Source organism: Ctenopharyngodon idella, chromosome 21 (genome assembly GCF_019924925.1).
Source record: "Ctenopharyngodon idella isolate HZGC_01 chromosome 21, HZGC01, whole genome shotgun sequence".
NCBI lineage: Eukaryota > Metazoa > Chordata > Actinopteri > Cypriniformes > Xenocyprididae > Ctenopharyngodon > Ctenopharyngodon idella.
Window position 1 is genome coordinate 16,854,064 of NC_067240.1, and position 26,282 is coordinate 16,880,345.

The window sequence follows — 26,282 nt, forward strand, 5'->3', positions numbered from 1 at the left end:
TGCTGCTCTCTCCGAGAGAGACCTCTCTGGACTCGGATTCCATTGGCTTTTCAGTGGCGTCCTTGTTGCAATCTAATCTACTCAGTGTCAGAGAGAAAAGCTGGGGGAGGGATCCCTCCTGTGACCGCCTACTCGCAGGCCACTTCAGCGTTAAAGTCAAAATGATAGAACAAAGCTAAAATGGTAGTGTGCCTGAGAGGGATGAGGAAAGAAACTGGGGCAAAGGCTTTTAGAGTGTGTGTGGAATCATGTGCACATGTGAGAGGCCAGCGTAAGAATGCTCAAGGCAAAGCTGCTGATCCATGTCTCCAAAATCCCCCGTAATATTGGTGAAACTTGATGACTCAATTCTGTAGACTGGTCTTGAGGGCATGAATGTGGAGTGATAAATGCATATGATTTTACAGCACGTTCTCTATAATAATTATACTGTAATAACTGTATAACAGCTAGCTCCAGTCTTTGAATTTGATTTGCGGGGGTGTTCCAAGAGTGCTGATAGGCAAGAAAAATACTTAACGTACTTAACAAGTAAGCAAGCATTTGTGAGTGCTTGAGCAGTTCACATACTTGCGGTTGGTTATGAATTGTGTGCCCGATACATTTTGGAATGCAACAGTAGGTGAATAAGTCATTGATTCAATGATTTGTTCAAAAACTTTGATTCATTCAGAAATAAAAAAGTGATGGTGACTGAATATAGAATAGCTTACTACTCTCAATATTTCTCCCATATCATTTTATGGCTATTTGGAATTCAGCCAGTCCTTATGAGTTTATATGTCCACCAATAATGTGATTATTTTTCAAAATCAGAGTAAGGTCTTAATCGCAGTAAAATGTTTACATGACACAAGTAGGAATCTTCACTCCAGTTTACATGCAATTTTCATTACTCTGATTATTCGCTATTAAGTATGGTTGTACCACACTCAGATAGGTTGTGTTGTGCCGAATTTCGACCCCCTGCCAGATTATTACCCCGCTAGTATTGGTAGGTTTAGGAGTAGGTGTGGGGGAGGGGTTAGGATTAGGGGTGGGGTTAAGATTAGGCAATCAGGTAGTGACTTCAACGAGGGGGGTAATAATTTGGCAGGGGGTTGAAATTCGGCACAACACCGGCCATTGTTTTAATCTACTCGCACACGATGCATTAGGACCCCGGGGGGTGAAAACTTTTGAACAGGACGAAGATGTCCAAATTTTTCTTATTTTGTTGAAATATCTTTTCTTTTTTTCATTTAGTACTGCCCTTTGGAAGCAACAGAAGATACTTGCATGTTTCCCGGAAGACAAATTAAGTACAATTTACCTTGAACTTCAAATTCAAAAAGTTTTCACCCCTGACTCTTAATGCATCGTGTTTCCTTCTGGAGCATCAGTGAATGTTTGAACCTTTTTTAATAGTTGTGTTTGAGTCCCTCAATTGTCCATATTGTGAAAAGATGGATCTCAAAATCATAGTCACTGCTGGAAAAGGGTTCAAATATGCAAAAAATCCTTGAAAACTGAAGAATCTGCAGGACCTGGAGGATTTTTTTTAAGAATATTGGGCAGTTTAACTGCTCAGTACAAACAAGGGACTCAAGAACAACCATCTCAAAACAAAAAAACAGTCGTAGATCATCCAGGTAATGACACAGTATTAAAGGAATAGTTCACTTTCAAATAAAAATTTCCTGATAATTTACTCACCCCCATGTCATCCAAGATGTCCATGTCCTTCTTTCTTCAGTCCAAAAGAAATTAAGGTTTTTGATGAAAACATTCCAGGATTATTCTCCTTATAGTGGACTTCAATGGTCTTCAAACGGTTGAAGGTCAAAATTACAGTTTCAGTGCAGCTTCAAAGGGCTTTAAACGATACCAGACGAGGAATAAGGGTCTTATCTAGCGAAACGATCAGTCATTTTCTAAAAAAAAATCAAAATGTATATACTTTATAGGCACAAATGATCGCATCACAAGTGCTTCCACCAGAACGTGATTCCGTATTCTTCAAAAAGAATGTCCTACGCCTTCCTTATTCAACTTACGGAACGAACGCGGCGGTAATTTTGACCTTCAACTGTTTGGAGGCCATTGAAGTCCACTATAAGGAGAATAATCCTGGAATGTTTTCATCAAAAACCTTAATTTCTTTTGGACTGAAGAAAGAAGGACATGAACATCTTGGATGACATGGGGGTGAGTAAATTATCAGGAAATTTTTATTTGAAAGTGGACTAATCCTTTAAGAACCAATGGTTCCCAAACTTTTGAAAGGGGTTATTTTAATAAATTCATTTTTTTCAATTTTTTTGTCTTGTGGACTATATGTAAACATCTTTTATGTAAAATATCTTACTCAGGACAGTACTAAATAAAAAATAAGATGCATTTTGTATGATCTCTCTTATTTTGTTAAAATTATTCACATTTTCACAGATTCCCATACTTTTTCATGCAACTGTATTCCTTAATTTTATAATCTTTGCTTTGCTAACTTGGGTTGGAAAAATGACTTAATCATGGTTCTTATGTAATGATAACTTTGTACTTCCAATAAGGAAGAATTCAGTCTTTGTGATTTGAGGCACGTTTCTCTAAATCTCTCAGGAGTCATCAAACATGTTGCCCAGCAACATTGTTTTAGGTGTAGCCTATAGGAAGCATCACTGATAAAGAAAGAACACACTGTGAGCTCAACAGCTCTGTTGAAGCGTGTAATATCTCAGTCCAGGCTTTTTACATATCAGAAGGCTTGGGTATAAAGTAGGGATTATGCAAACAGGTTTTACATGTAGTAGGTGGGTGTGGCTTATGTGCCTCCTCAAATCACCTGTGGCATGCAAATGTTCTCATTTAGTATCTGCACCTGTGAAGACGTTGAGAATCAATACTCTATAGTTTAATTTCAACACTCCAACGACAGAATGAGGACATAATGTTTGCACAAGAAAAGGTCAATTTAATATTTACTCATTCCTGGAAAACACCATAACCAGCATGGAAAGATACCGGAGACCACTGAGGACTTGTCAAGAAAGGATGGAAACTGCATGGAGAGAAAATTCCAGATAAATGAAAGGCATTTGTTGAAACAATCAGAGCAACAAAACCTCTAATCTGAAGGTATTGTGAATGAATGATTTTTTGTAAGATAATAGATAATCTTTCAGCTATTTCACAGTTGAATATGTCACTTCAGCTGAAAAGCTGAATGTATTCTTAAATTTCTTTTATTTAATTAATTTATGTATTATTACTAATGTATTAAGTAAATTCATCATGCGTTTTCTGAGTACAGCTAGTATGTCTGAAATATTATGAAATCCCAAAATGTCGTGGGAAATAGTTTTCTCTGTTGGAAAAAAAATTTCCTGGTGGGGAAAAAAATAAGAAAACTATATATATTTTTGCCATCCTAAATTAGTTAGGCTTCAGTTGCCCAAGGGAAAATAAATGAAACAGTGCTGTAAGCTAGACTTTTCCATATGCAGAGTAAATGTTCTTAAAGTACATGATGTAAATATCATGGGCGGTAGGATGCTGTGGACGTTGCCTGGTCAGGCGCACATAATGAGTCTCAGGAGGCAAAACCATGGAGACGGAATACTTCGGAGACTTCCGCCTAGTGGCAGAAGCCCTAGTATTTTACTCTAATAAAAACAGCTTGGCTTGTCTGAGCTTTCTCATCTGTAATTTACTGAAATTTGATGCTATGTATTACATATCTATTCAGTGTTTTCCATTCTTTTCCAGTCCATGGCACGCTCCAGGTGTAATGGAAAGGTCCTATGTCTGTGTCTCTTGCCTTGTGTGATGGTAAGTCACCTGTTGGTCTACATCATGGTGTCCATATTTGTAGCCGTCTCCTACTCCCCTCCTCTACCGCAACTGCCCCTCCATTTCATTGCCACCGGAGCCTCTGCAAACTCGGGAGATCTTGCATCCCATCCACTTCGGCCCTTCTGGAATCTCAAACTAGAGGACGGGGCACTGTGGAACCGCCTCCAGCACATTTGGGACAGAGAGCACAACCCCATATTGAGAGGTAACGATACAAGGTACAGAGGTGAAATACAACCCCAAGAGATGGGAAAAACTGGTGCCTGTGAACAAGACGAGGCTTGGGCATCTCACCTGCCTGATTTCAACACCCTTCCTGAACAAATGAAGGATTTTGTCCTGTCCATGCACTGTAGGCGTTACTCTATCCTCATGGATCAACCCAACCTGTGTTTCGGACAGGACTCTGAAACGCCGTTCCTTTTAATGGCGATTAAGTCACAAGTCGGAAACTTTGAGAACAGACAGGCCATCCGAGAGACATGGGGAAGGAGCGGACGAATCCAAGGGGACAGCGGAGGAAGAGGCTGGTTCATACGCACTGTCTTCTTGCTCGCGAGGCAGGACACCGAGACAGGGCCTCATCCCGACCTGAGTGCCCTATTGAAGTTGGAGAGCAGCACCCATAAGGACATCCTGCAATGGGATTTCAAAGACACTTTCTTCAACCTCACCCTGAAGGATGTCCTCTTCTGGAACTGGCTTTCAAAGCACTGTCCTCATGTCCACTTCATTTTCAAGGGAGATGATGACGTGTTCGTTAGGACTAAGGCTCTGCTGGACTACTTAGACCATTTTGGAGTACAAAAAACACATACAAATAAAACGAAAGGTTGGGACGATTTCATTGTAGGAGATGTTATTGCCAATGCCTGGCCCAATCGGCAGCCTCATACTAAATATTACATACCCGAAAGCTTCTATAAGGGAACGTATCCGGCGTACGCAGGCGGCGGTGGGGTGGTTTACACTGGTGCTTTGGCCATGCGTCTGCAGGAGGTCTCTCGTTGGGTCAGCTTGTTTCCCATTGACGATGTTTACTTAGGAATGTGCCTTCACAGGCTCGGGGTGTCCCCCACCCATCATTCGGGTTTCCTTACCTTCGACCTTCCAGAGGATCTGCGGGAGAAGCCGTGTGCGTATCATAATGTTCTCCTAGTGCATAAACGCACCCCGAAAGAAATGTTAACGCTGTGGAAAGAGCTACAGGTTCCTCCTCAGCAGTGCTAGTGTAAGGCAGGGCAGATTGTTCACAAATTCAAATGAAGGTAAATGACGCAGCGGAGATCCAGAGTTCAAAGTTATTTTCGTTTTACCACAAGGTATTGTTACGCCAACTGGGCGTGTTAATTTGTATAAAAGGCCCTCATTTGTTTGTGATGTCGGGCTGTGTGTGCAGTGGTCATTATGAGAAGATCAAATTAGGATGGGAAGACAGTAGACAAGCTAAAAATGGCATAAGAAGTCTGTATACAACATGGTTGACTTCACAAGAGAGGGTTGTTTTATGGGAATAAGAATGAACAAGCTATCTAGTGGACAATTGAGGCATCTTATGTTATTTTTTTATTTTTTGTGGCCCAAACACAATTAGGACTTATAAATCAAAAAATGTCATCAACATAATTCAGCTTTGTATTTAAAAAGCTATGCTACTGCTTTATGTTAAAAACAAAAACTGTTTTATCTGAAATGTTTCAGAGAGGTTGTAGAACATTTTTAGACAATATTTTTACACTTGGAATCTATATGAATTTTATGCTTTGTTTGAGTTTCACATATGTGTCATTTTCCTTTGTTTTGCAAGAATTGCCAATGTGGAAATGGCTGGAAAAATAATTCAAGAGGATCTGGACTCCATTTTGGAGATATTGGAGTACAGGTGCTCCTCTGCTAAATGATCTGGATGCCTGAACACCCCACAGACATTGTCATCTGATTTAGGCCTTGTGGGCCTAATTATAGCCTGGTGTTGTTGGAGGTATACTGAATTACAACAACAAAACATAATAAGGGGAAATAATGAATGACAATAATGAACAATTTATGATTTGCTGATTGGTCATAGAATTTACTTTGATGCTTTATAGTTTAAATGTTAGTGCATTGATCCAATTCATGTAAATGTGAATGTTTAAAAGCAGTTTTATGACTAAGAATTTTATTATGTTTGTGTCACTTATTATTATAATCTCTGTTTTCATTTGCTTTGAATTGCTCTCTGTTAATGTATGTTTATTATTATTAGTGGAAATGGCCCTCTTCATTTTTGATTGATCAGAAAGTCAACTTCATCCTCCAAATGTTTGTTAGTAATCATGCCAAAAGAAGCTTGTATATTCCTACTTAAGTTATGTACAGACAGATATTGAAATAAAAGCTGTTAATCTCTAGTAAACTGTAAACTGATTTGTTTAAATGTTCATATAGTATATAGTATAGTACTGTGCAAACGTCTTAGGCCACCATTAGATGTTGTTTTAGCAATGGTATAATGACCATTTATAGTATAGTATATAGTATTTTACAAATAGGTTATTTGACTTTAGTACAATGAACATTTTAAAAGCCAATTATTAGTTTTGCATTTTACGAATTACTAGATGATGTTACAAAAAAAGTTATTAGTATACTTTCTCATTCCATATAAACAACTTTATATATTAAAGTCCTCCTGTAGTCAATAATTTTAAAACTTAAAACTCATCTTTGATCACCAAAATGACACATTTAAACATTTTTTCCTGTGTAAAAAAAATTCTTCATGTCTTAAAATAGTTTGAATGTAACTCTACACTCTTGCCTCATTTATTATGAATATGCTAGTTAGCCCAGCCTCCACTCACTGGCACTAGCTCAAGAGATCCACTCGGTCAACTTACTGAGGTAAACGCTCCACAATGGTATCGCTTTTTCCAACGTCGGACACATAACGGTAATTAATATGATTAGGATTTTGCTTGACTACATTATCAATCAGCTAATAATGTGTTACACAAACCATGTTCCCGGTCGTGAGTCAGACAGCTGTCTTCTAACAATCAGTATCCTTAAAAATGCTTTGAACACCTTAACGTCAGTGGAGATAGGCATATAGTTCATCATAACATTGTTATATACATCATACACCCGTTATATTGCTAAATCTACCTTTTTTTTAATATATATATATATATATCAACAGAAAAATATACTGGGATATATTCTCTTGAGACTCCCTTGCTTCAGATCGGTCATAGTTAATGATATGCTAAAGGCCATCAGCATGTTGACATGATTGGTTACAAGGTAGTTTGTGACGTCAGAAACACCAGCGATTTCAAACCACGGGTTTGAGACTGTCGTTTTTTCACAGCAGTTTTAAATAGAAAATACTCAGCAATAGAGTACCTCAAGGATGACACGTTTTTGTAGGCAAAACCCGGAAGCGAGTTAGCATTTTAGGACTTCCGGTTCCATCGCCCCGAAGTCAATGGGTTTTTTGAATGGGTTTTTGCTAAATCGCCTGAAATAAGGTCTGTGGTTAACAAAGCCATCGTGTGCTGTAGTCCGTTTATAGCCTACTGTTAGCTTTTTATATGTGACGACTTTATTTAGGCTTCAAAATGTATAAATGTTGTGTTAACTTGTAAAGATTATCTTGATAGACAAAACGTTTAAGTGTCATGACCCTTTGTTAAACACAGAGCTTATTTTTTGTGATTTTCCAAAAGTCTATGGGAAAAATGCATTGGCTTTCGATCGAGGGAACCCGCGCGCCGCTAACTTCCGGGTTGGCCTACAAAAACACGTCATTCCTGAGGTACTCTATGGTGTTGACTTATGAATTTGCACATGGTTTGTCTTAAAGCATATTAAAAACACCACATAGACATATAAACAACATTAAAAACTTTTTTCACCACAGGGCGACCTTAAAAAAAATCAAAAAGTGTGGAATACTACAAGACTGCGTTGTACAGACCAACAGCCTCCATACTAGGGGGCGCTGCAACACCCTTTTTTGTCAATTTAACCCGGAAGTTATCAGAACAGCACGGCGTTCATCATACGACTGTGTTGCGGTTGTGTTAGTCGTGTATGCTTAATGTTTACATTTTGCAACTAAAATAAATGCGAAATAATGCGTTAATTAAAATTCGGATAATATAATCTGGCTCTGACACTATGATGTCTTGGTACTGTTGAAATTTAGTAAATATTTGCCTCTTTGCCGTGTTATAATCAACTAAAGTGCTTCAGAGAGACGCATCACATTTAGTTCGTAAACAGAACCGATATGGGTTCATCAAAGAAACACAAAGAAAAGGAGAAAGACCGGGATCCTGAGGACCGGCACCGCGAGCACAAGAAACACCGTCACAAGGACCGAGATAAGGATAAGGATAAGGATAAGGACCGAGAGCGAGAGAAGAGAAAGAGATCCCGATCCAGAGAGAGGAGCGGACGGGGAACAGAGAGAGACAGAAGCGGTAAAGCGGAAAAGAGCAATGCAGAGCCGCGAGTCAAGAAAGAGAAGCTTGATCCTGCTTTCGAGGACAGCAGCGGTCAGTCATCCTGTCCACCACGTAGTTTCCGACATACTACCATAATTACTACAGTAAAACTGTGTTGAGATGATGTTCTGCAGTACTGTCATCAAAATGAAAATTTTAGACTGCGTGTTTGAGCCTCATAGGCCTGGTTTTATAGACATGGCTTAGATTAAATCAGGATTAGGCCTTAGTTAAATTAGGACATTTAAGCAGCTTTTATCAATGTGCCTTTAGAAAAAAAAATTACTGGTGGGCATCCTGAGACAAAACATACATATTTTAAGATGTGTCAGTGCAAGTTGCTTTGTGTTAAAACAGCTCAAACATGCATTATAGTATGGCACTAGACTTTAGCCTTGTCTCTGAAACCGGGCAATAGTCTGTTAGGTGGGCAGCTGATGAAATTTTGTGAGACAGCCTTATTTCTTACTAAAATTCACCATTGTATCCCATACATTTCTTTGTCCTACTACATTTATGGCCTGCAATAATCTCTAAGGCCTTGGTAGATGTCGAGCCATTGGACGGTATTCATGTATGTCAACATCTTGTGTTGCAGAGCCAGGTCCCAAATCTGCAAGTGGTGATGCTTCACTCAGCATTGAAGAGACCAAGTATGTTTTGTAGCACACTGTCATTTGTAATTATGGGAGGGGAAAAATAAATTAATTGAAATGGAAAAAAAAAAAATATATATATATATTACTCAATGCCATTACTTTGTTTTACAGTAAACTGAGGGCCAAACTAGGTTTAAAACCCCTTGATCTCAATGAAAGCAAGAAAGGTAAGAATTTGATGGTTGTTACATCAAAGTGCTGTTTTATACACTACTGTTAAAAAGTTTGGGTATAGATTAATTTTTTTTTTTTTTTTTTTTTTTTTTTTAAAACTTTTTAGCAAGGATTGATTAAATCATTAAAAAGCGACAGTTAAGGCATTTATAATGTTACAAAAAGATTTCTATTTCAAATAAATGCGATTCTTTCTATTCGTCAAAGGAAAAAAGAATCAAGATTTCCAAAAAAATTATGAAACAGCACAACTGTTTTAAAAATTGATAAGAAGAGATGTTTTTTGAGCAGCAAATCTGCATATTAGTATGATTTCTGAAGGATCATGTGACACTGAAGTAATGATGCTGAAAATTCAGCTTTGGAATAAATTACATTTTTAAATATATTAAAATAGAAATAATTTATTTTAAATTGTAGTAATGTTTCATAATATTACTGTTTTTACTAAATTTTTCATCAAATAAATGCAGCCTTGAGCATGAAAGACTTCTTTTAAAAACATGATATCTTACTGACCCAAACTGACATTGCTTTGAATGCAATCTTTTTTGAAGCTTTTCGTCTAAATCTGTGATTGTTTGATGGTTCCTCAGAGGCTGGAACCAAGGAGGAGCCCCTCCTGGCTGAGACCATCAATCCAGTCCATATCAAACAGCAGGCTGAGATGAGAGAGAAACTGGCTGCTCTCAAAGAGAAGCGTCTGCTCAATCAGAAACTGGGGTAGGATATTGTGACCACCTGCAACAGATAAAAAAAAATGTTACTCAGACTAAATCAAACTAATATCATTCTGTTTTGTTGTTTTATGTTTTCAGGAAGGTGAAGGCGCTTGGAGATGATGAACCATGGCTGGACGACACAGCTGCCTGGGTGGAGAGGAGTCGCAAACTAGCCAAGGAGAAGGAGTTGGCAGAGAAGAGGGTGAGAATGGACAGATGTAGAGACAACCAGATGGCTAGCTTTGCGTCTCGCTTTTCCTCTATCAGTCTTCTTATTTTGTCTTCTGTGTAATCTGCCTCTTAACAGGCCAAGCTCCTAGAGGAGATGGATGAAGAGTTCGGTGTGAGCAATCTGGTCGAGCAGGAGTTTGCACAGGAAAAGAGGGTGCGTGACCTTATTGACAATTTCTTGCTGGTCCCCAGTCAGACTTTAATCCAGCTGTTCTCAACCTTTTTGACCCCAAGACAACATTCAAAGGCCCCCTAAATATTTCTGGTACTTCTGCTGTAGTGACAAAGCTACTCATTTTCAGACTTTCAGATTATTAAAGTAATTCTATAATAATATATCAATAGAGAATTCAAATAAATCCCATAATTCCAGAAACTTCAATGAATGAATGAATTTATTTTTATTTTTACTTATAAATATCAATTTCTACCCAATAAAAAGTTTCAGAGTTTGGCATAACTAAAAAATTATATTCATTATATTCATATTTATTAATTTCCATTACTTGTGTTATTAATGTACATGACAGGTCTAGAAATCACACCTTTAAGATTATACTTCCCCAAAAACAAGTTTTCCAAGACCGTGGAAATCCAGGTCTCTTAAATAAATATGATGGTTGTTGAAGGGGTCAATTAAAATAAGAAATATCTTGATGTTTAGCTTATTTTAATGTTCATTTAGGCCTTTGGTTGAGAACCACTGCTTTAATCAGCAGTGAAAGGAACTAGCTTTGATCATCTAACTGTTGTTGATGGGAAGATTTCTCTTTAAACATATATATTAGTATAGATAGTATTGCATATCCATTTATGTATTAATTCAGTTTAGCTTTTTTTGTACTGACCAGGACTCATATGGCTCACACCATCTCAAAGGGCTCAAGGTTCAACACAAGATGGACTCTTTCAGAGAGGGAGAAACGGTTGTCTTAACTCTAGAAGACAAAGGTAAGCTAACATGGTGATGATGATGATGGTGAGGGTGGGTAGATGTACTGTTGCTTTAGTTGAATAAGCATCTGCTAAATCACTGACAGCATCTACACACACACTCTCCTGCCAGGCACACTCACGGTTTCTCTGTGTGGGTGATTTTCACAGGTGTTCTGGAGGAGAAGGAGGACGTGCTGGTGAATGTGGGTCTGGTGGACAAAGAGAAAGCAGAGAAAAATGTGGAGCTGAAGAAAAAGAAGCCAGATTATAAACCTTATGAAGAAGAGGAGAGTGTGGATGACATGGTCGTTGTAAGATTGCCTGTTTTGAAATTTCAAATTCGCTAAATGCATTAAAACATATTTAGGGTGCTTTCACACTGGTGCGCAGTTGGGTTCGATTAACGTCAGAGTTCGTTAGGATGATGTGAACGGTGTTTTTCAAACTCGAGTGCGCACCCATGAACCGAGTCCGCATAAAAAGGGTTGTCTGTGGTACGGTTCATGTGAGCTCCAGTATGGCACGCTTCTGAAACAAATGCAATTGTACTAAAATGCGGAATAAACCAGTGTTGCCAAGTCTGTGGTTTTCCTGCAGAATTGGGCTACTTTAACACTGTTGCCGTGAGTTGGTGACCCCAAATAACATGATATTTAGCCCCTGGGATGCAAATTTCAACAGGGAAACCCCGCCAAAAATGCGGATTTTACCCCCCGAAATGCAAATGGTTGGGCTAATTTTGAGAAGCAATTGGGCGGGTTTTGTTGTGTTAACCTGGCAACCCTGGAATAAATGGCTATTGATGACGTATGATTTGATTAAAAAATGTGTTTGTGTGTGTTCTCAGTCACTTTCCTGATAAGCGTGACTGATGTACTGCAAGCAGAGAGAACGTATATGTAATTTTTGCTCGCCTTCAGCATCCTTTAGAAAATTTGCAGTACATTTGCGGCAGATAGACTCAAGTGCCATTATGTGCTGATGCTTTGGAAACAAAACCAAAGGTTCAAAAACAATATTTAAAAGTGATGTGAGCAACACTATGCATTTTGCCACCGCCTTCTGTGTCATCGTTACCAAGCAACAAGGGTAAACAGCTGCTGCTTTGAAGCAAGTGGGCTGTGATTCAGAATCAAGCAATACATTGTGAACACAATCCAGCGGGGGAAGGGGGAGCAATTGAACTCTGGTTCGGACATTTTGGCATCATAATGAGCAAATAAATCTCCACTATTAAAATACCACTGATATTGACTGATAGTGCTCTGTGCGTCTGTCTTTCTTAAGCGTAACATTCTTGTCTTCTTTTAATTCTTTCCAGTTCAAGCCAAAGTCTGTGCTGTCCAAGTACGATGAGGAGATTGAGGGGGAGAAGAAGAAGAGTTTTAGGCTGAGTGTTGGAGGTTTTGTTGGGGGTGAGAGAGAACGAGAGCTGCAGGCCATCAGAGAAAACCTGCGCAATCAGGCTCAGTCTCTGGATATGCCCTCTCTCACCCTCGCCACTGAATACTACACGCCACAGGAGATGGTGAGAAAGACGTTTAAGTGCACTCGGGTTTAAGTTTGATTTCATGCTTGACTCATTTTTTTGCCATGTGTCACATCAGGTCGGCTTTAAGAAGACCAAACGCAAAGTCAAGAAAATCAGAAAGAAGGAGAAGGCTGGTGACCTCTTGATCGACGACACTCGAAGCACAGATTTCGGTTCCAGGTAAAGCCTTGACTTGCTTGCTGTTGAATACTCCAGCGACACCACATTTCTTTCAACCAAAAACTGGTTCTGGCACTCAGGTCTCGAGGTCGAGGTAGAAAGCAAGAGGATCAGGAGGAGGGGGCGGAGCCTGGAAATGTTGCTGTGCAAACTATCAGTAAGCTCAGTGATGTCCTCCAACGGTCGGATGACATTAGAATGGCGGACATGGACATTAGTGATGACGGTAACAACTTTTTAATGTACTAAGTTCGTTTTTTTGAAGGTATCTGTGGGGATTTCCTTTGACATTCAAATGAATTGCATCAGTATTCTCTGCACTCACTCTTTCTCCTTGTCTTTCTCAGAGGACTTTGTCTCTCCAGAGCCTACTGTATTAGAAGAGGATGAAGCCGAGCAGGAGCTCCAGAAACAGCTTGAGAAACAGAGGAAACTCAGACAAAAACAGATGCTCAAAGACTCAGGAGAGAGGGTGAGCACTTTTCATTCCTGAAGCAATTCTTAAGCAATGCAGGATAAAAATCCACATTTTTATTAATTATTTAAATGAATCAATAATTACAACCCAATGCCATGTTTTTTCCATGGCAGTGGTTGAGTGAAAACATGCACTTTTGCAGGACACCTCGCATCTAAAGGCCAATTCACACCGCACAGATGCCAACAAACATCGACAGACACGTTCCGTTTTGGCGGATCAGTGTGTTACGCCTGTCGGAGTCTGTTGGCATCTATCGGAGCTTGTTTTCGGCGATTGAAAATGCTCAATAAGATTTAGAATGTCTGAGAAGTGACGTGTTGTAATCTGGTGACTGTTGCCGTTGGTCTGCATCTGTTGGTGCAGTGTGAATTGGCCTTAACAGATATCGTTGAATCAGTGACAGATTCTCGCAGCTGACCTGCAAAGACACATTTTATTCACTACCATTTAGCCGCACAGGATTTACAGGGTTTCACCCATTCTAAAGTTATCGGGCCCGATACCAAGCTTGTGTACTTGTACTCGTACTCGTAAAAATACCCCCGATACCAAAGACTGATAAATCACGTGACGTAACTGACAGATTTTTCCGTGCACAGAGACACCGGTGGCAGCAGCAGAAACAATGTCAGCCTCAGAGGTGTGGAAATACTTCAAAATTAATGATGACAACCCACACATTGCGAACTGCATGCTTTCAATCGCAATTCGTTATCGATTAGTGAAGGCGGGATAGGCGGAATCGCGCTGAATGACACAGACCAGAAGCGCTCCCTCTCAGACAGCATGCGATCGGTTCTCCTTGCGCCTGAATGGTCAAATGCACACATAGTTGTCAAAATGTCCATCGTGTGGAGTATCTCAAGTAAATACAGTCGGTTATGGCTTAAGTGGATGTAAACATTTGGGTGAAAACAGGATATGTGTCAGTATCCATGGATTCGGTATTAAAGGGGCCGTAGCCTATATTTGTCATTAAGGTTAATAAAACAACAAAAGATGTTAAATAAATGTATACATGGTCAATAAACTTACTGTATCTGAAAAACAAGTTTATTTAATTTGTATCTCTATAGTATTTGTTGTATTTGTAATTTGTTTGTAAATTTCTTTTTATATAACAATTGGTATTTATGCCCTTTGAAGGTTATTGGACAGTGTGAAATTTTTGTTCTTTAAGTTTGTGACAAGCACATAAAAATTATTACTTTTTTCATTAGAGTAATAATAAAGAAACTGTCCTACTTTCATTAGTCTCACTGTGCTTGGAAAACTGCAACATCAAAAAAAGAGAGGGAGAGAGAATTTAATAAATGTATAGGCATCGGTATCGGCGAGTACTAAAAAAGTAAAAGTATCGGTACTCGTACTCGGTCCTTAAAAAAATGGTATCGGTGCATCCCTAATAGGAACCAGAGCTTCTAACGGCTGTTGCAGTGACGCGTTGACTTTACCAATCAGTGATTAGCTCTCATTTAGAAGGCGGAACTTAATCCGCCATATTGCGCGTTGCACTTTCTCCCATTCAAAACAATATGAGTGAAGCGTCTTGTGTTATTCTATAGTCTTTGGCGCGGTAAGTAATTAAATGTGCAAAAAGTCGACTAATGGCTTAAATGAATGACTACTAGCCGAATAGAAAAATCTTTAGTTGGGGGCAGCCCTAATAATTAACAATAAAACGCTGAGAAAACATTTATTCAACTGTTTCCTTTTGTATGTGGTGTTTTTCAGGTGGCTGAGCACATGAACCAAATGAGGACGGCAGGGGATGACGACAATGACCCAGACAAAAGGAACAACATTGTCTTCAATGCCACCTCTGAATTTTGTCGTACTCTTGGAGACATCCCAACCTACGGGCTGTCAGGCAACCGAGAGGACCAAGAGGATATTATGGTACAAACCATCCCAACCCTTCCCACTTATAGGTGATAGGTTGCTTCACCTGCAAATCTTGATGATTCTGATTTGTTTGGGTCACACAGGACTTTGAAAAGGATGTTGAGAAAGAAGGAGGTGGACAGTCAGACTCTGATATGGATGACAACGTGGGCTGGAGCACCGTCAACCTGGACGAGGAGAAAATCCAGGCAGATGTGAGTCTTCCCCTCCCTCACTGACAGCGATTCAGTTGGAATGTGAAACTTATTCTTTTATCTTGTGCTCTGTTATAGTTCTCAACGGCATCCACAACTATTCTGGATGAAGAGCCCATTGTGAACTCTGGTCTCTCTGCCGCTCTGCTTCTGTGCAAAAACAAAGGTGAGAGATCAACCAAATCTGATTTTGAACTAGATAGAATGGATAATAAATGTCTAATTGATTACAACTGTATTTTTATTTACCCCTTTCAGGGCTGCTGGACACACAGATGCTGAAGGTGGCTCGTGTCAAAGCCACAAAACCAGTTCTGGCAAATGATAACTACTGCATCGAAGACAAGATGTGAGTAGATGTAGCAGTGCTTTCCCTAGTAGTTCGTTCTTATTTAAAAAAAGCCAAGATGTTCTTATTTCTTTTTCATTGTATTGCAGGAATATTGATGACAAGTACAGCAGGAGGGAGGAGTACAGAGGCTTCACTCAGGATTTCAAGGAAAAGGATAACTACAAGCCTGATGTCAAGATTGAATATGTTGATGAATCTGGTCGCAAGCTGACCCCTAAAGAGGTTTGTGCACATGTAGTTCTTCACCTATGACATTATTAGATATCACTGCTACGAATGCTCAGCTTCATGTGTCGTCCTCCAGGCTTTTAGACAGCTGTCCCATCGGTTCCACGGGAAGGGCTCTGGCAAGATGAAGACAGAACGGAGAATGAAAAAGCTTGAGGAAGAGGCGGTATGTTTTCTTCACATCGCCAAGCATATTAGAACATGCAACAAAAAACAAAACAAGAATTGTCCATTTTAAATTCATTGTGAATTTGGCTACGTCTACATTAATTTTTAAAAACGCTCTCCATCCACACTAGCGTTTTCAAGCATTTTCCAAAAGTTTCTCATCCACACTGAAACGTCGGAAAATGCATAATTCACCTTATTACGCATGCATAAAACCTCAAAAAAGCTCACTGAGGTGATTCAGATGGAACAGACATAAGGTTCTCATGCAGTTCTTCTTGCAGGATCATTTTATTTAGCAAAATATTTTATCATTCACTGATGCGTCCAGGTTGCACTCAGTCACCATTATATGTTCGGTCTAAAATGCAACTGCTCTTATGTTTTGACAGGAGAGCAACTGCAAGTAAATTTTCTGTTATCTTTGCAGGACTGTGATATGAAGAGTGTGCAAAGTAACATTTTAGCAACTGTGGGCAAGTGAATAGCACATAACGGGCACAATAGCGGTATAAAACATACAAATCTATCAGTTCAATATGCGTCACATGACTAAACTTGCGTCATTGTTTTCAAATACCTCCGTTTTCACAGTCCGCACTACAACAGCGTTTTCAAATTTGTCCACTTTGGAGAGTGTCAGTTTTCGCAGGACAAAAATGCTTCTCAGTGTGGACGGAAGGCCAAAACGGAGAGAAAAAGATGCGTATTAGTGTTTACATTAGTTTTTTTTTTTTTTTTTTCCCTCCTGCAGCTGCTGAAGAAGATGAGCAGCAGTGACACTCCTCTGGGCACCGTCGCTCTTCTGCAGGAAAAGCAGAAGTCCCAGAAAACTCCTTACATTGTGCTGAGTGGCAGTGGGAAGAGCATGAACGCGTATGTATTTCACCATTTCCACTCCATTCTATCTATATTTTGGTTGTTAATTGGTGGTATCTTCTTCTTTTCACAGGAACACCATTACAAAATAAATCTATATCCGGGAACCGGTCTTTCACAGAAGATTTCTCAAAGAAAATGTACTAATTTTAGCTGTCTCTTAAATGAATAAAGTCGCAACAAGTGATGTATATACAAACATTGTCCTGTGTGTGAATTTAAATCCCTTGACTAATTTCTTAATTCTGACAGTTTTCTGTACAACTTTATTCTTTTTCCTCATTAAAAACTGCTGCGATTTAAACTGATCTAATGTTATTTGTGTATTATTACAAACATTTTTGTTTGTTTTGTAGAATTTGATAGCATTGAATATGTCTGATAATAGGAATATTTTTAAAAGATGTTAATGTTTTGTAAAATAAGGGTATTCGGTAGTTATTTAGCTATCGCTGTTCTTTGTGTACTTTAATAACTGATACCACAATGGTGTTAGATGCTGCGTTGCCATCTATCAACATGGATCACCACGACCTTCTGAGTTTTACATAAATTACACAAACTATTAAGTTTCTAAGTTTTAGACCGCAGTCTACACAATCATTAATTGCAACTTATTAATACATCATCAAATCATTGTTCATTAGTGTTTCCCAAAGAACACTACGCTACTAGCGTATCTACAGAGGAAAGATGAACAAGTGAGTGTAAACACACTGACAATTAGATTAAGTAATAACATCATGTACGTAACACAAAGCATGAAAACATGAGACAATTGTGACAGCACAATCAATAAGTTCTTATTTATTCATAAAGGTTTCTAGAATATGTTGAAATACAACACAGCAAAGGCCATAATTACATATACAGTAGTGGCCAAAAGTGATGTCCAGAGGAGATATTTGTTTTTAATGACCCTATAAGTTCAAATAAACCAAAACATGAGGAAAATATTTTATAGTTTTTAAATATGAGGATAGAACAAAACATTAAACTTGGTTGGTAAGGTATTTATCTGAAAATAATATTTGGCAATAAAAGGCAAACCACCTACAGGTTTATTGTACTATGTAAAAAAAATGCACAAAAAAAGCTCACATGAAAATGGTAAAACATAATCAGTCATTAATATTTAATATTAATTTTGCTCTTGTTTTTGCATGTGTTCCTCATTTCTTTGTATGACAGCCTGGCCAAAAATTATGTCTGAACAATTTGGCATGTTTCAAATTTTTTAATAATATTTCAATAAACGGTAAAGATGTCAATTTTCTTAGGCAGGTGGTCACTTGGCCACTACAGTACTATTTACACTGTAGCTTCTGAAAGGAGTCGTTTATAGCACAAAGCCCAAGATGAATAAAAACTCCCATCACACAGGTTTTAGTAATGTACACTAAGGCAATGCTTGTTGGTGTTGATTGATTACTGGCAAGCGTTGTTATCATAAGTCTTGTATTTTGTTTTGGATCAGCACCAAGGTACTTTTGAGGCCACTTGGTCCAGAACAGCTATAATTTCTGTCCCTTGGAGCAAATATGATGTGGGGTCAAGAGGAGCATTGACCTCACACTCCCACCCGCTCAAAATAGGCAGAGTCATATGTGTTGGGTCCATTTTTACATCAGTATGGTGTCTTCTGTTCTGAGAATGGCGCTTTTCCGGAAGCGATCTGAACTTTGATCCAAGTGGATTCAGGCCTCTGCGACATGGCCTCGGTATTGATCCATCTAGTGGAAATATAAAATGTGTAATATACAGTAAATTGAGAAAATATTGTTTTATTGAAGTCCTGAAGAGATCTCTTACCGATTTTCCATTGTGTTCTGTTGGGTTGTTGTGAAAATTTCCGCGCATCTTCCCTTCGATGATATGTCTTGCTTTCATCAGAGAAGAGTTGATAATTATTCTGTTTACAATTATAATTATAAACCTGGAGGAAGAAATTAGTCCAATTACTTAATGACGAACTTCATTTGAATGTATTTTCAGGGTTGTTTAAATGGATTTTGTTATGTTATTTCATATTTTGTTGATCCTGGAACAACATTCCTATCCGAAATTTAGTCCTAACCCCTAAACCTAATCCTATCCTTAACTTATACCTATCAGAGGGAAATGATAGTTGAATAAGACTGATGTAGAAGCACCTAACCCTTGTTTTAAGCGTAAACTTGACATATACTGTAAACTTGTCCCTCAAATCTGATTGGTTGATTGGAATGTTGTTCCATGATCAAAAAAGATGCTGATCCAGGAACAAGTTGTACTTGGTGAAATCACGTTCACCAGTGGGGTCTCTGTGCTGAATGAATCCACTAATCAAATTGGAGGACTGGAACTAACTGTTATATAAAGGTAATTTGTATGCACATGAGCACAGTACCTTTGAAATTCTGTTCACAAGATCTAAGCTGTCATTCCACTGCTTGGCTGATATCAGGTTAGTATTGGTGATCCTATGACAAAAGAATGTAGTGTTTAATATATTGCAAAATGCATAAAGAGCATTATTGTACACCAATCTTATTAAACACACCTGTTTGTTAGAAAATAATGACTGACACTTTGTTGGGTATGTGTAAGGCTCTTAATAGGTAGAAAGACTGTTCCCTCTGAATTTTGCAACCGAGGGTCCAGTTTTTGATACGGACTGTTGAATGATGGTCCACACACATTTAGTTCGGCATTATCCACCATCTCATCTAAAATGGGAGTTAGCAGGAAATCCTCTCCGTGCATGGGAATGTATGGAGCCAGACTGTCCAAGTCTAACTCACATAAATCCTGCAGTAAAGCACAGCAATTGATCAAAAGTGACAGTACACATGTTTAAAGGGTTAGTTCACCCAAAAACGAAAATAATGTCATTAATTACTCACCCTCATGCCGTTCCACACCCGTAAGACCTTCGTTCATCTTCGGAACACAAATTAAGATATTTTTGTTTAAATCCGATGGCTCCGTGAGGTGGGAAGGCATGAGGGTGAGTAATAAATGACATTAACCCTTTAATGTTACAAAAAATTCTGTTTCAGATAAATGCTGCTGTTTTAAACTTTCTATTCATCAAAGAATCCTGAAAAAAAAAATAAGCACAACTGTTTTCAACATTGATAATAATAAGAAATGCTTCTTGAACACCAAATCAGCATATTAGAATGATTTCTGAAGGATCATGTGACACTGAAGACTGGAGTAATGATGCTGAAAATTCAGCTTTGCCATCACAGAAATAAATTACATTTTAAAATACATTAAAATACAAAACAGTACATTTTGTTAGGGTACTCACACAATTGAATTTGCAGCACTCTTCTGTGTTATGTGTGATCTCTGTGCAGTCATGAACTTCCTGTATGTCACCCTCTGAGCAAAAAGAGTTCATCGTCATGATAACCTGTATTTTTAATAACATCATATCCTGTGATATTTTAATATCTGTTCAATTTACCTCTTTGCTTTAGGGGTATTGTAGGACTACTGTGCTCGTTTGATTTGGTTCTACGGCTATTTTCATCCTGCTGGGTTGCAGACATTGGAAAAGGGGCAGGATGGGATTCTGGGCAAAGTGAATCATGTGGTTTCAGAACTTGTTCTGTCTGCTCCAGTAAAAATGCAAAATCGGGCTGCTCCACTCCACTACAATATTATGAAGTGAACACACAAAAAAAATTTAAAATAAAACTTAACATAACTTCAGACATTTACATTTAGGGAATGTTTACATGACAACAATGTGCTAAAACGTTTCTGTGTTTTTCGTGGACAGATGACAACGTTGTAAAAATGATCCTCATTCACATGGATCCGCGAAAGCGGTTAAAAACGCTGTATTCTTCAGGCCAGTAGATGGCAATGTCACTTTGTAAAAAAACACTATACACCTACAGACTGAACACGTAATACTCATTCACATAATGTCACCGTTTTTACAAATTTGCGTTTTTGTTGTTTACACGGAGATGATAACGGTATTGTTTTCAAAAACTTCCACTTTGAAACCAATTTTCAAAAGTTTGCTTTTTCAGGCCCCCCAAACGCCATTGTCTTGTAAATGAACGCCAAATGCATAAAACGTTTTTCGTTTTTAGTTGAAAACGGAGTCGTGTAAACTGCCCCTTTCATCCTTAGTGGCCATTTTAAAGTTTTTGAAAACAATACCGTTATCGTCTCTCTGTAAACTACAAAAACGCGAGTTTGTGAAAATGTCATGTGCATGTGTATAGACCCTTTTACAGCCCACGTGATCAAATAGTCGCGCGCGCATTTTGGCAACGGAAGTGGTGTTGTTCCCCAGTGGTTCTAATGTATTCATAAGCATCCAGTGATTTATATGCTCGTAATTTCTCTCGGGTGTACACGCTCGGTTTCTCAACTAAATACGTATATATATTTTGGCCACTGTATATTTGGCCATTTGCTAACGTCTTCTATCCACTCCACTATAGTACACGGATCTGGTAGCAGGATACCATTTGATAAAGTCAACTTTTAAAATAACTTTCTCTGTCTGTGTTGCTTAATCCGCTCGCGTAGCTTGACACGCTGCTGATGCTCGCCATAGTTTCGTTGCCAAAATGCGCGCGCATACGTTGCTACGTCATCATTGTGTACAAACAGTGAAAGGGTCTATTACGTGTTCAGTCTGTAGGCGCATAGTGTTTCTTTACAAAGTGACATCGCCATCTACTGGTCTGGCATGCATTATACAGCGTTTTTAATCGTTTTTGCGGATCCATGTGAATGAGGATCATTTTGACATTGTTGTCATCTGTATTCCAAAAATACAAAGGAAAAACTTTTCAGTTTTTAGTACATCATTGTCATGTAAACGGACCCTTAGTAACTTACAATACATTTAGGGTATATAGGTTTAGTATGTGTATTTCCTGGGAGATGAACCAATGTCCTTGCATTGCTAGTGCCAATTTTCTAACCTAAGAATGTAATTGATGCAGACGACACTCTCTGGTACACCAGTACAACTGTTGCACACCACTGACGCGTCCGTCTCTGCCCAAACATAGCCACCATGTCTGTGCAGCAGCCGATATTTCCCAGTTGACACCTGACCCTTGGAGAGCACTGTTTCAGACAGATATTTGAACATTATTAAAGAGATAGCTCATGAAAAAATGAACATTTCTGTCATTATTTACTCATTATCATGTAATTCCAAAAATGTAAAAAGTTCTTTTTCTCATGTAAAAGAGTAAAAAAAATTTTTTTTAAAAATGGTCATCCATGTTTCCCTGCCTATGGCCTGAGATGCTGGGCTTGAAGCAGTTTGGAAAATAAAATAAAATAAAATAAAATAAAATAATCATAAAATAAAAATCTTTGAAATAACAAAGTCATATGGGTTTGGAATAACATGAGGCTGAGTAAATAATGACAGAATTTTCACTTTTGTGTGAACTATCCCTTTAAGGACCTACTTTAACATGTAAAATATTGTTTTATTTTATTTTTTTATTTAACACATTTAATAAAAAACAAGTCAAATTAAGCACACAAAGTGGAAAACAAATGACAAGAAATCCATCTTACAGCAAACATGTGCCTTGCGGATTTGTTGGCAGTCAGATGGATGATAGTACTGATACACGGATTGGCCCAGCAACTCTGTGTCTTGAAAGCCGGTCAACTTCACAACCCTAAGCCAGAAAAGAGCTTCAAATATAAAGACGGCCAAAAGAATGTCAAAGCAGTTCTCTTTATGTACTTGAAAGCAGCATGCATAAGGTTGTACCTTGAGTGGCAGTAGGTGAACTTCATATCTGGGCTGTGTACGCTCATAAACGTACTTGTATTCAGCGCTGCATCCAGTTCAGCGATCTCCTGCATGGGCAGAACCCTGCACTGAAGAACCAGACAACTGGATCCAGGTGTAGCCGATGACGTTTTCTTTCCAGTACACTGAATAATCTTCAGACAGAGAAAGCAAAGAAGTGAAAACAATGAAGATTGTGTGGTCTTTTTACTTTTGCAAACAATGGAAAGAAGCGATTCTTACTTTCCAAGGTGTCAGCTTCTGGTTCATCACACTTTTCATTCTGAGGAGCACATCACATTCCTGCTGTCCTTGGTTTCCTGAAATATTAGCAGCAAATCAAATCACCGGCACTAGCCATGGAAATTTATAGTCAAAACTGGCAAGAAGTGCTCACCCATCAGTCTTGTGAGGATGTCTTTGACCTCCATGTGATCACATGGATGCAAGAACTCAAACAAACTCCTCCCGATCAAATCCATCTAGAATAGAATTGTTTGGGATTTACTAAAGATGCCAGTAAAGTCATTCCAAGTACATGCAATTCTTTTCATTTTAGCGACATCACCTGGTGAATTCCAGTGTGTGTAGTTACGCCCTTAGTGGTGAAGATGACCTTGCCATTCAAAGACAACAAAACCACAAACCCTCCGAGGGTCGAATCTAGCAACTCCCTCTCATGAGCTTTAGCCGATACTCCTACAATCACAACGGCCTTTAGAAAACTTGCTTTCTTTCAACCCATTTTCTACTTCAACCCCTTTTCTTTCTACCTGCTGAAAGAAGAGAAGACTGTGTACAGTTGTCTGGGGTGTTCAGAAGTCCCCTCAGGTGCAGGTAGGCGATTGTGAGACGAATGACTGAAGCTTTGTCTCGCTGACCGTCCATATTGGGGTTCAGAGGCAGAAGAGCAGTTAACTCCTTGAACAGCTGACTCTCCTTCTTCCTTCTGCTCTGTGCCGCCAAGCGAGAACATGTTTTTCTCCATTCTGTGCAGACCCTGTATTTAAAGTTATGGTGAATTTGAAAAACCACAAAAGATATGGTGAAGCATTTTCAATATAAACATGCAAACATTTTAAGTGACATTGTTTTAGTTGAATGCTGTTGACCCGATTCTCTGCTAGCGTCATTCAGAGGAGGGAACATACTCTAGAATTGTCATCATTTTCAATGAAGACATAGGGCAGCACCGTTACTGATGGAAAAAGAGACGTCATGACTGCGTCACTTTGTCTTATCACTGCCAAGCGTAGTTGCCTGCAGCTTCTGATACAATGTCATGCCTTCTGATAATGCCTCCCTGTGTGCATATACTTTTTTTTTTTTTTTTTGCCTGAAAAGGTAAATAAATAAAGGTAAAAAGAATACTGATATTTGCTTGTGTAATATGTTATAACTCATTGTTAATTTATAAAATTGTTTCTTTATTCTTTATTTATACAGTTATTTCCTTCTCTGCATTTTTCTCTCTGCTCTAGCTTGTTTCCTAATCTAGCTTTGTAATAAACCTGGCATTGTATAGCACAAATATTGTTGGCTCTGTGAACAACTGCTTTTGCTCCTCGATTGTAAGTCATTTTGGATAAATGCATACAAATGCATACAAAGCGTTTTAATTTTAATTTCAATTTCATTTATTTTAATCGGAAGAATAAAAATAGCTTAAAACGGAAGGAAAAGGGCACTTTTAGGTATATACACCTTGGAATTATAAGGTTCTATCTGACATTTTTGGCAAAATTGAGTTATTCGACTGTAAACCCTAATGCTTAAATATAATTAATTGTTTTGAGTAGGGTAAACTTAAATTAAACAAATTAGTTCAAACAAATTAACTTTTATGAGTATTTAGAACTTTCTTTCATTGTTTTTAGAACTGTTTCATTGTTTTGAGTTTTATGAACTTGTTTCTTTTAATTTAGACAAACCTAAATTTACCTGAAACTGGGCTGGGATTTTTTATTTCCCAGCATGCTTTGCAATGACACTTGAAAGGGAGAGTAAATGCTAAAATTAAGTGTTATATGTATATATTTTTTGGGCAAGATTAATGTTAAGTGGGAGATTAATAGTGTTTAAAGCCAAGTTTCCATTACTAAAGATATTTGAGTGATATTTTAAGTTAAATGTATGAATTTTACATGATATTTTAAGTTAAAAGTATGAATTAGCTTACTCAAATATTTCAAGTTAAGAGCAATTAAAATGTGCTACAAAAATAATGTAAGAGCCAGTTCTGCTTACTTAAACTTTGAATTTCTTAACTCAAAAATTTTGATGCAGCTGAATACCTAAATGTTTTTGGGTTTTGCCAACTTATTCGGGTTTATAGTGTATTGTTATTCTGTGACAACTTAATTACATTATGTGATTTTTTTTTTTTTAAGTTGTGTACATTTTGGGACTTTTTTTTAGAAAACAAAAAGGTTCTATCTAGGAGTATGGAATGGAAAAACTTTGAAGCTCAATATCTCAAAACTGCTCAGAATGCAGAGAGAACCTTCCAAGGTGGCTGATTTGTTGTTTGGGTATTATCTGAATATTTTATTCATTTGAAAAAAAAAAAAAAAAAAAAAAAAATTATATATATATATATATACTGAGCATGATAACAGAGGGAATTTGACAATTATTTGCATGTCATCAGAAAGTCCATGACTACATTTAATTTGTTTAAAATACTTGTTTCCCTCCCATTTTAAGAGTTTTTATTTTTCTGAGATAAATTAGATAAAAATGAAATATTTTAGTATGTGTGTTTTGTCTCAATTCCACAGGTCAGTTCTCATGAATGCAATTGGCACCATTCTAAAAAAATATTGTTAAGCAGCTTCAATGGAATCAGCAATGAATGATATTTCAAACAATGTTGTCCTTTCAGACTCTAAATCTACAGTGTGTCTATATTCAATGTTTGTTTTGTATAAAATCTTTTGTATTTGCATGTGACTATCATGAATTAAGTTTAGTTTTTGTACTCACCTCCTTTTCTTCTGCTCAATGAATATTTGCTTTCTTCTAGCTTTTCCATGGCACTCTTCTCTCAGTGGATCACTAACCGTTTCCAAAAGCTTTGAAGTCATTTTAAAATTTAAGATGACTCAAACGATCATGTGCTCATGTCAGGCATGTTACCAGATGGCATGTGGTCATATTCACTGGTTCTAATCTCTGGACATGCTTGTGTTTATACCCATTTTTTTCTGTAGGGGCCTTAAGACCCTCCCTTCATCCATGTGACAGTTGGCCATTAATCACCATTAGGTCTGCATCTGTCAAAACAAGATGGTCTTTTACTTTTCTGAGTAAAAAGTGTAGATTCTTGTAGATTCTATTCTTGTAGATAAGCATTTGGTTTTGAATAACTGCCACCCATGATTCTAGGAAAACTACTACCCGTTTAAAAAAGGTTGTCAATTCTATTTTAATTCATAAGCAATAATAAAAAAATCATTTTCTTATTTCCTGTGTGCGGGCAGTTAGCTAAGATAAAGACATAATTGGCACTATCATATAAATACAGACAGTGTCAA

General features: G+C 38.0%; 3 protein-coding genes across 8 annotated transcripts; 2 read left to right on the top strand and 1 right to left on the bottom strand.

The window, feature by feature from the left end:
• The first annotated feature begins 3,635 nt into the window (after nucleotides 1-3,635).
• Nucleotides 3,636-6,284, top strand: si:dkey-175m17.6 (N-acetyllactosaminide beta-1,3-N-acetylglucosaminyltransferase 2). Its single transcript, XM_051878009.1, has one exon. It carries the CDS (start codon nucleotides 3,748-3,750, stop codon nucleotides 5,059-5,061), a length of 1,314 nt encoding a protein of 437 aa, XP_051733969.1. The 5' UTR covers nucleotides 3,636-3,747; the 3' UTR covers nucleotides 5,062-6,284.
• A 1,562-nt stretch (nucleotides 6,285-7,846) lies between these two features.
• On the top strand, nucleotides 7,847-17,275 carry sart1 (spliceosome associated factor 1, recruiter of U4/U6.U5 tri-snRNP). Its single transcript, XM_051877426.1, has 20 exons — nucleotides 7,847-8,378; nucleotides 8,926-8,980; nucleotides 9,098-9,153; nucleotides 9,757-9,883; nucleotides 9,979-10,084; nucleotides 10,190-10,267; nucleotides 10,965-11,064; nucleotides 11,218-11,360; nucleotides 12,371-12,577; nucleotides 12,657-12,760; nucleotides 12,841-12,986; nucleotides 13,108-13,232; nucleotides 14,976-15,140; nucleotides 15,230-15,340; nucleotides 15,419-15,506; nucleotides 15,599-15,689; nucleotides 15,779-15,914; nucleotides 15,997-16,086; nucleotides 16,843-16,964; nucleotides 17,041-17,275. The coding sequence occupies exons 1-20, from the start codon at nucleotides 8,111-8,113 to the stop codon at nucleotides 17,057-17,059; spliced, it is 2,337 nt and encodes a 778-aa protein (XP_051733386.1). The 5' UTR covers nucleotides 7,847-8,110; the 3' UTR covers nucleotides 17,060-17,275.
• Nucleotides 17,276-17,745: 470 nt separating this feature from the next.
• Nucleotides 17,746-25,980, bottom strand: hif1al2 (hypoxia inducible factor 1 subunit alpha, like 2). Of its 6 annotated transcripts, XM_051877427.1 has the most exons (14): nucleotides 25,732-25,979; nucleotides 23,520-23,746; nucleotides 23,315-23,445; nucleotides 23,144-23,228; nucleotides 22,990-23,066; nucleotides 22,726-22,901; nucleotides 22,524-22,630; nucleotides 21,911-22,058; nucleotides 20,425-20,612; nucleotides 20,266-20,339; nucleotides 19,510-19,757; nucleotides 19,357-19,429; nucleotides 18,780-18,903; nucleotides 17,746-18,700 (listed from the first exon to the last, which is right to left on the bottom strand). In XM_051877427.1, exons 1-14 carry the CDS (start codon nucleotides 25,830-25,832, stop codon nucleotides 18,441-18,443), a joined length of 2,019 nt encoding a protein of 672 aa, XP_051733387.1. In that variant the 5' UTR covers nucleotides 25,833-25,979; the 3' UTR covers nucleotides 17,746-18,440. The 6 variants fall into 6 exon arrangements, 4 of the variants coding, with proteins under 4 accessions (XP_051733387.1, XP_051733388.1, XP_051733389.1 ...); XR_007927108.1 differs by lacking the exons at nucleotides 17,746-18,700; nucleotides 18,780-18,903; nucleotides 19,357-19,429 and adding an exon at nucleotides 19,853-20,049 and having other exon boundaries at nucleotides 19,518-19,757; nucleotides 20,425-20,532; nucleotides 25,732-25,980; XR_007927107.1 differs by lacking the exons at nucleotides 17,746-18,700; nucleotides 18,780-18,903; nucleotides 19,357-19,429 and adding an exon at nucleotides 19,853-20,049 and having other exon boundaries at nucleotides 19,518-19,757; nucleotides 25,732-25,980.
• Nucleotides 25,981-26,282: the final 302 nt, after the last annotated feature.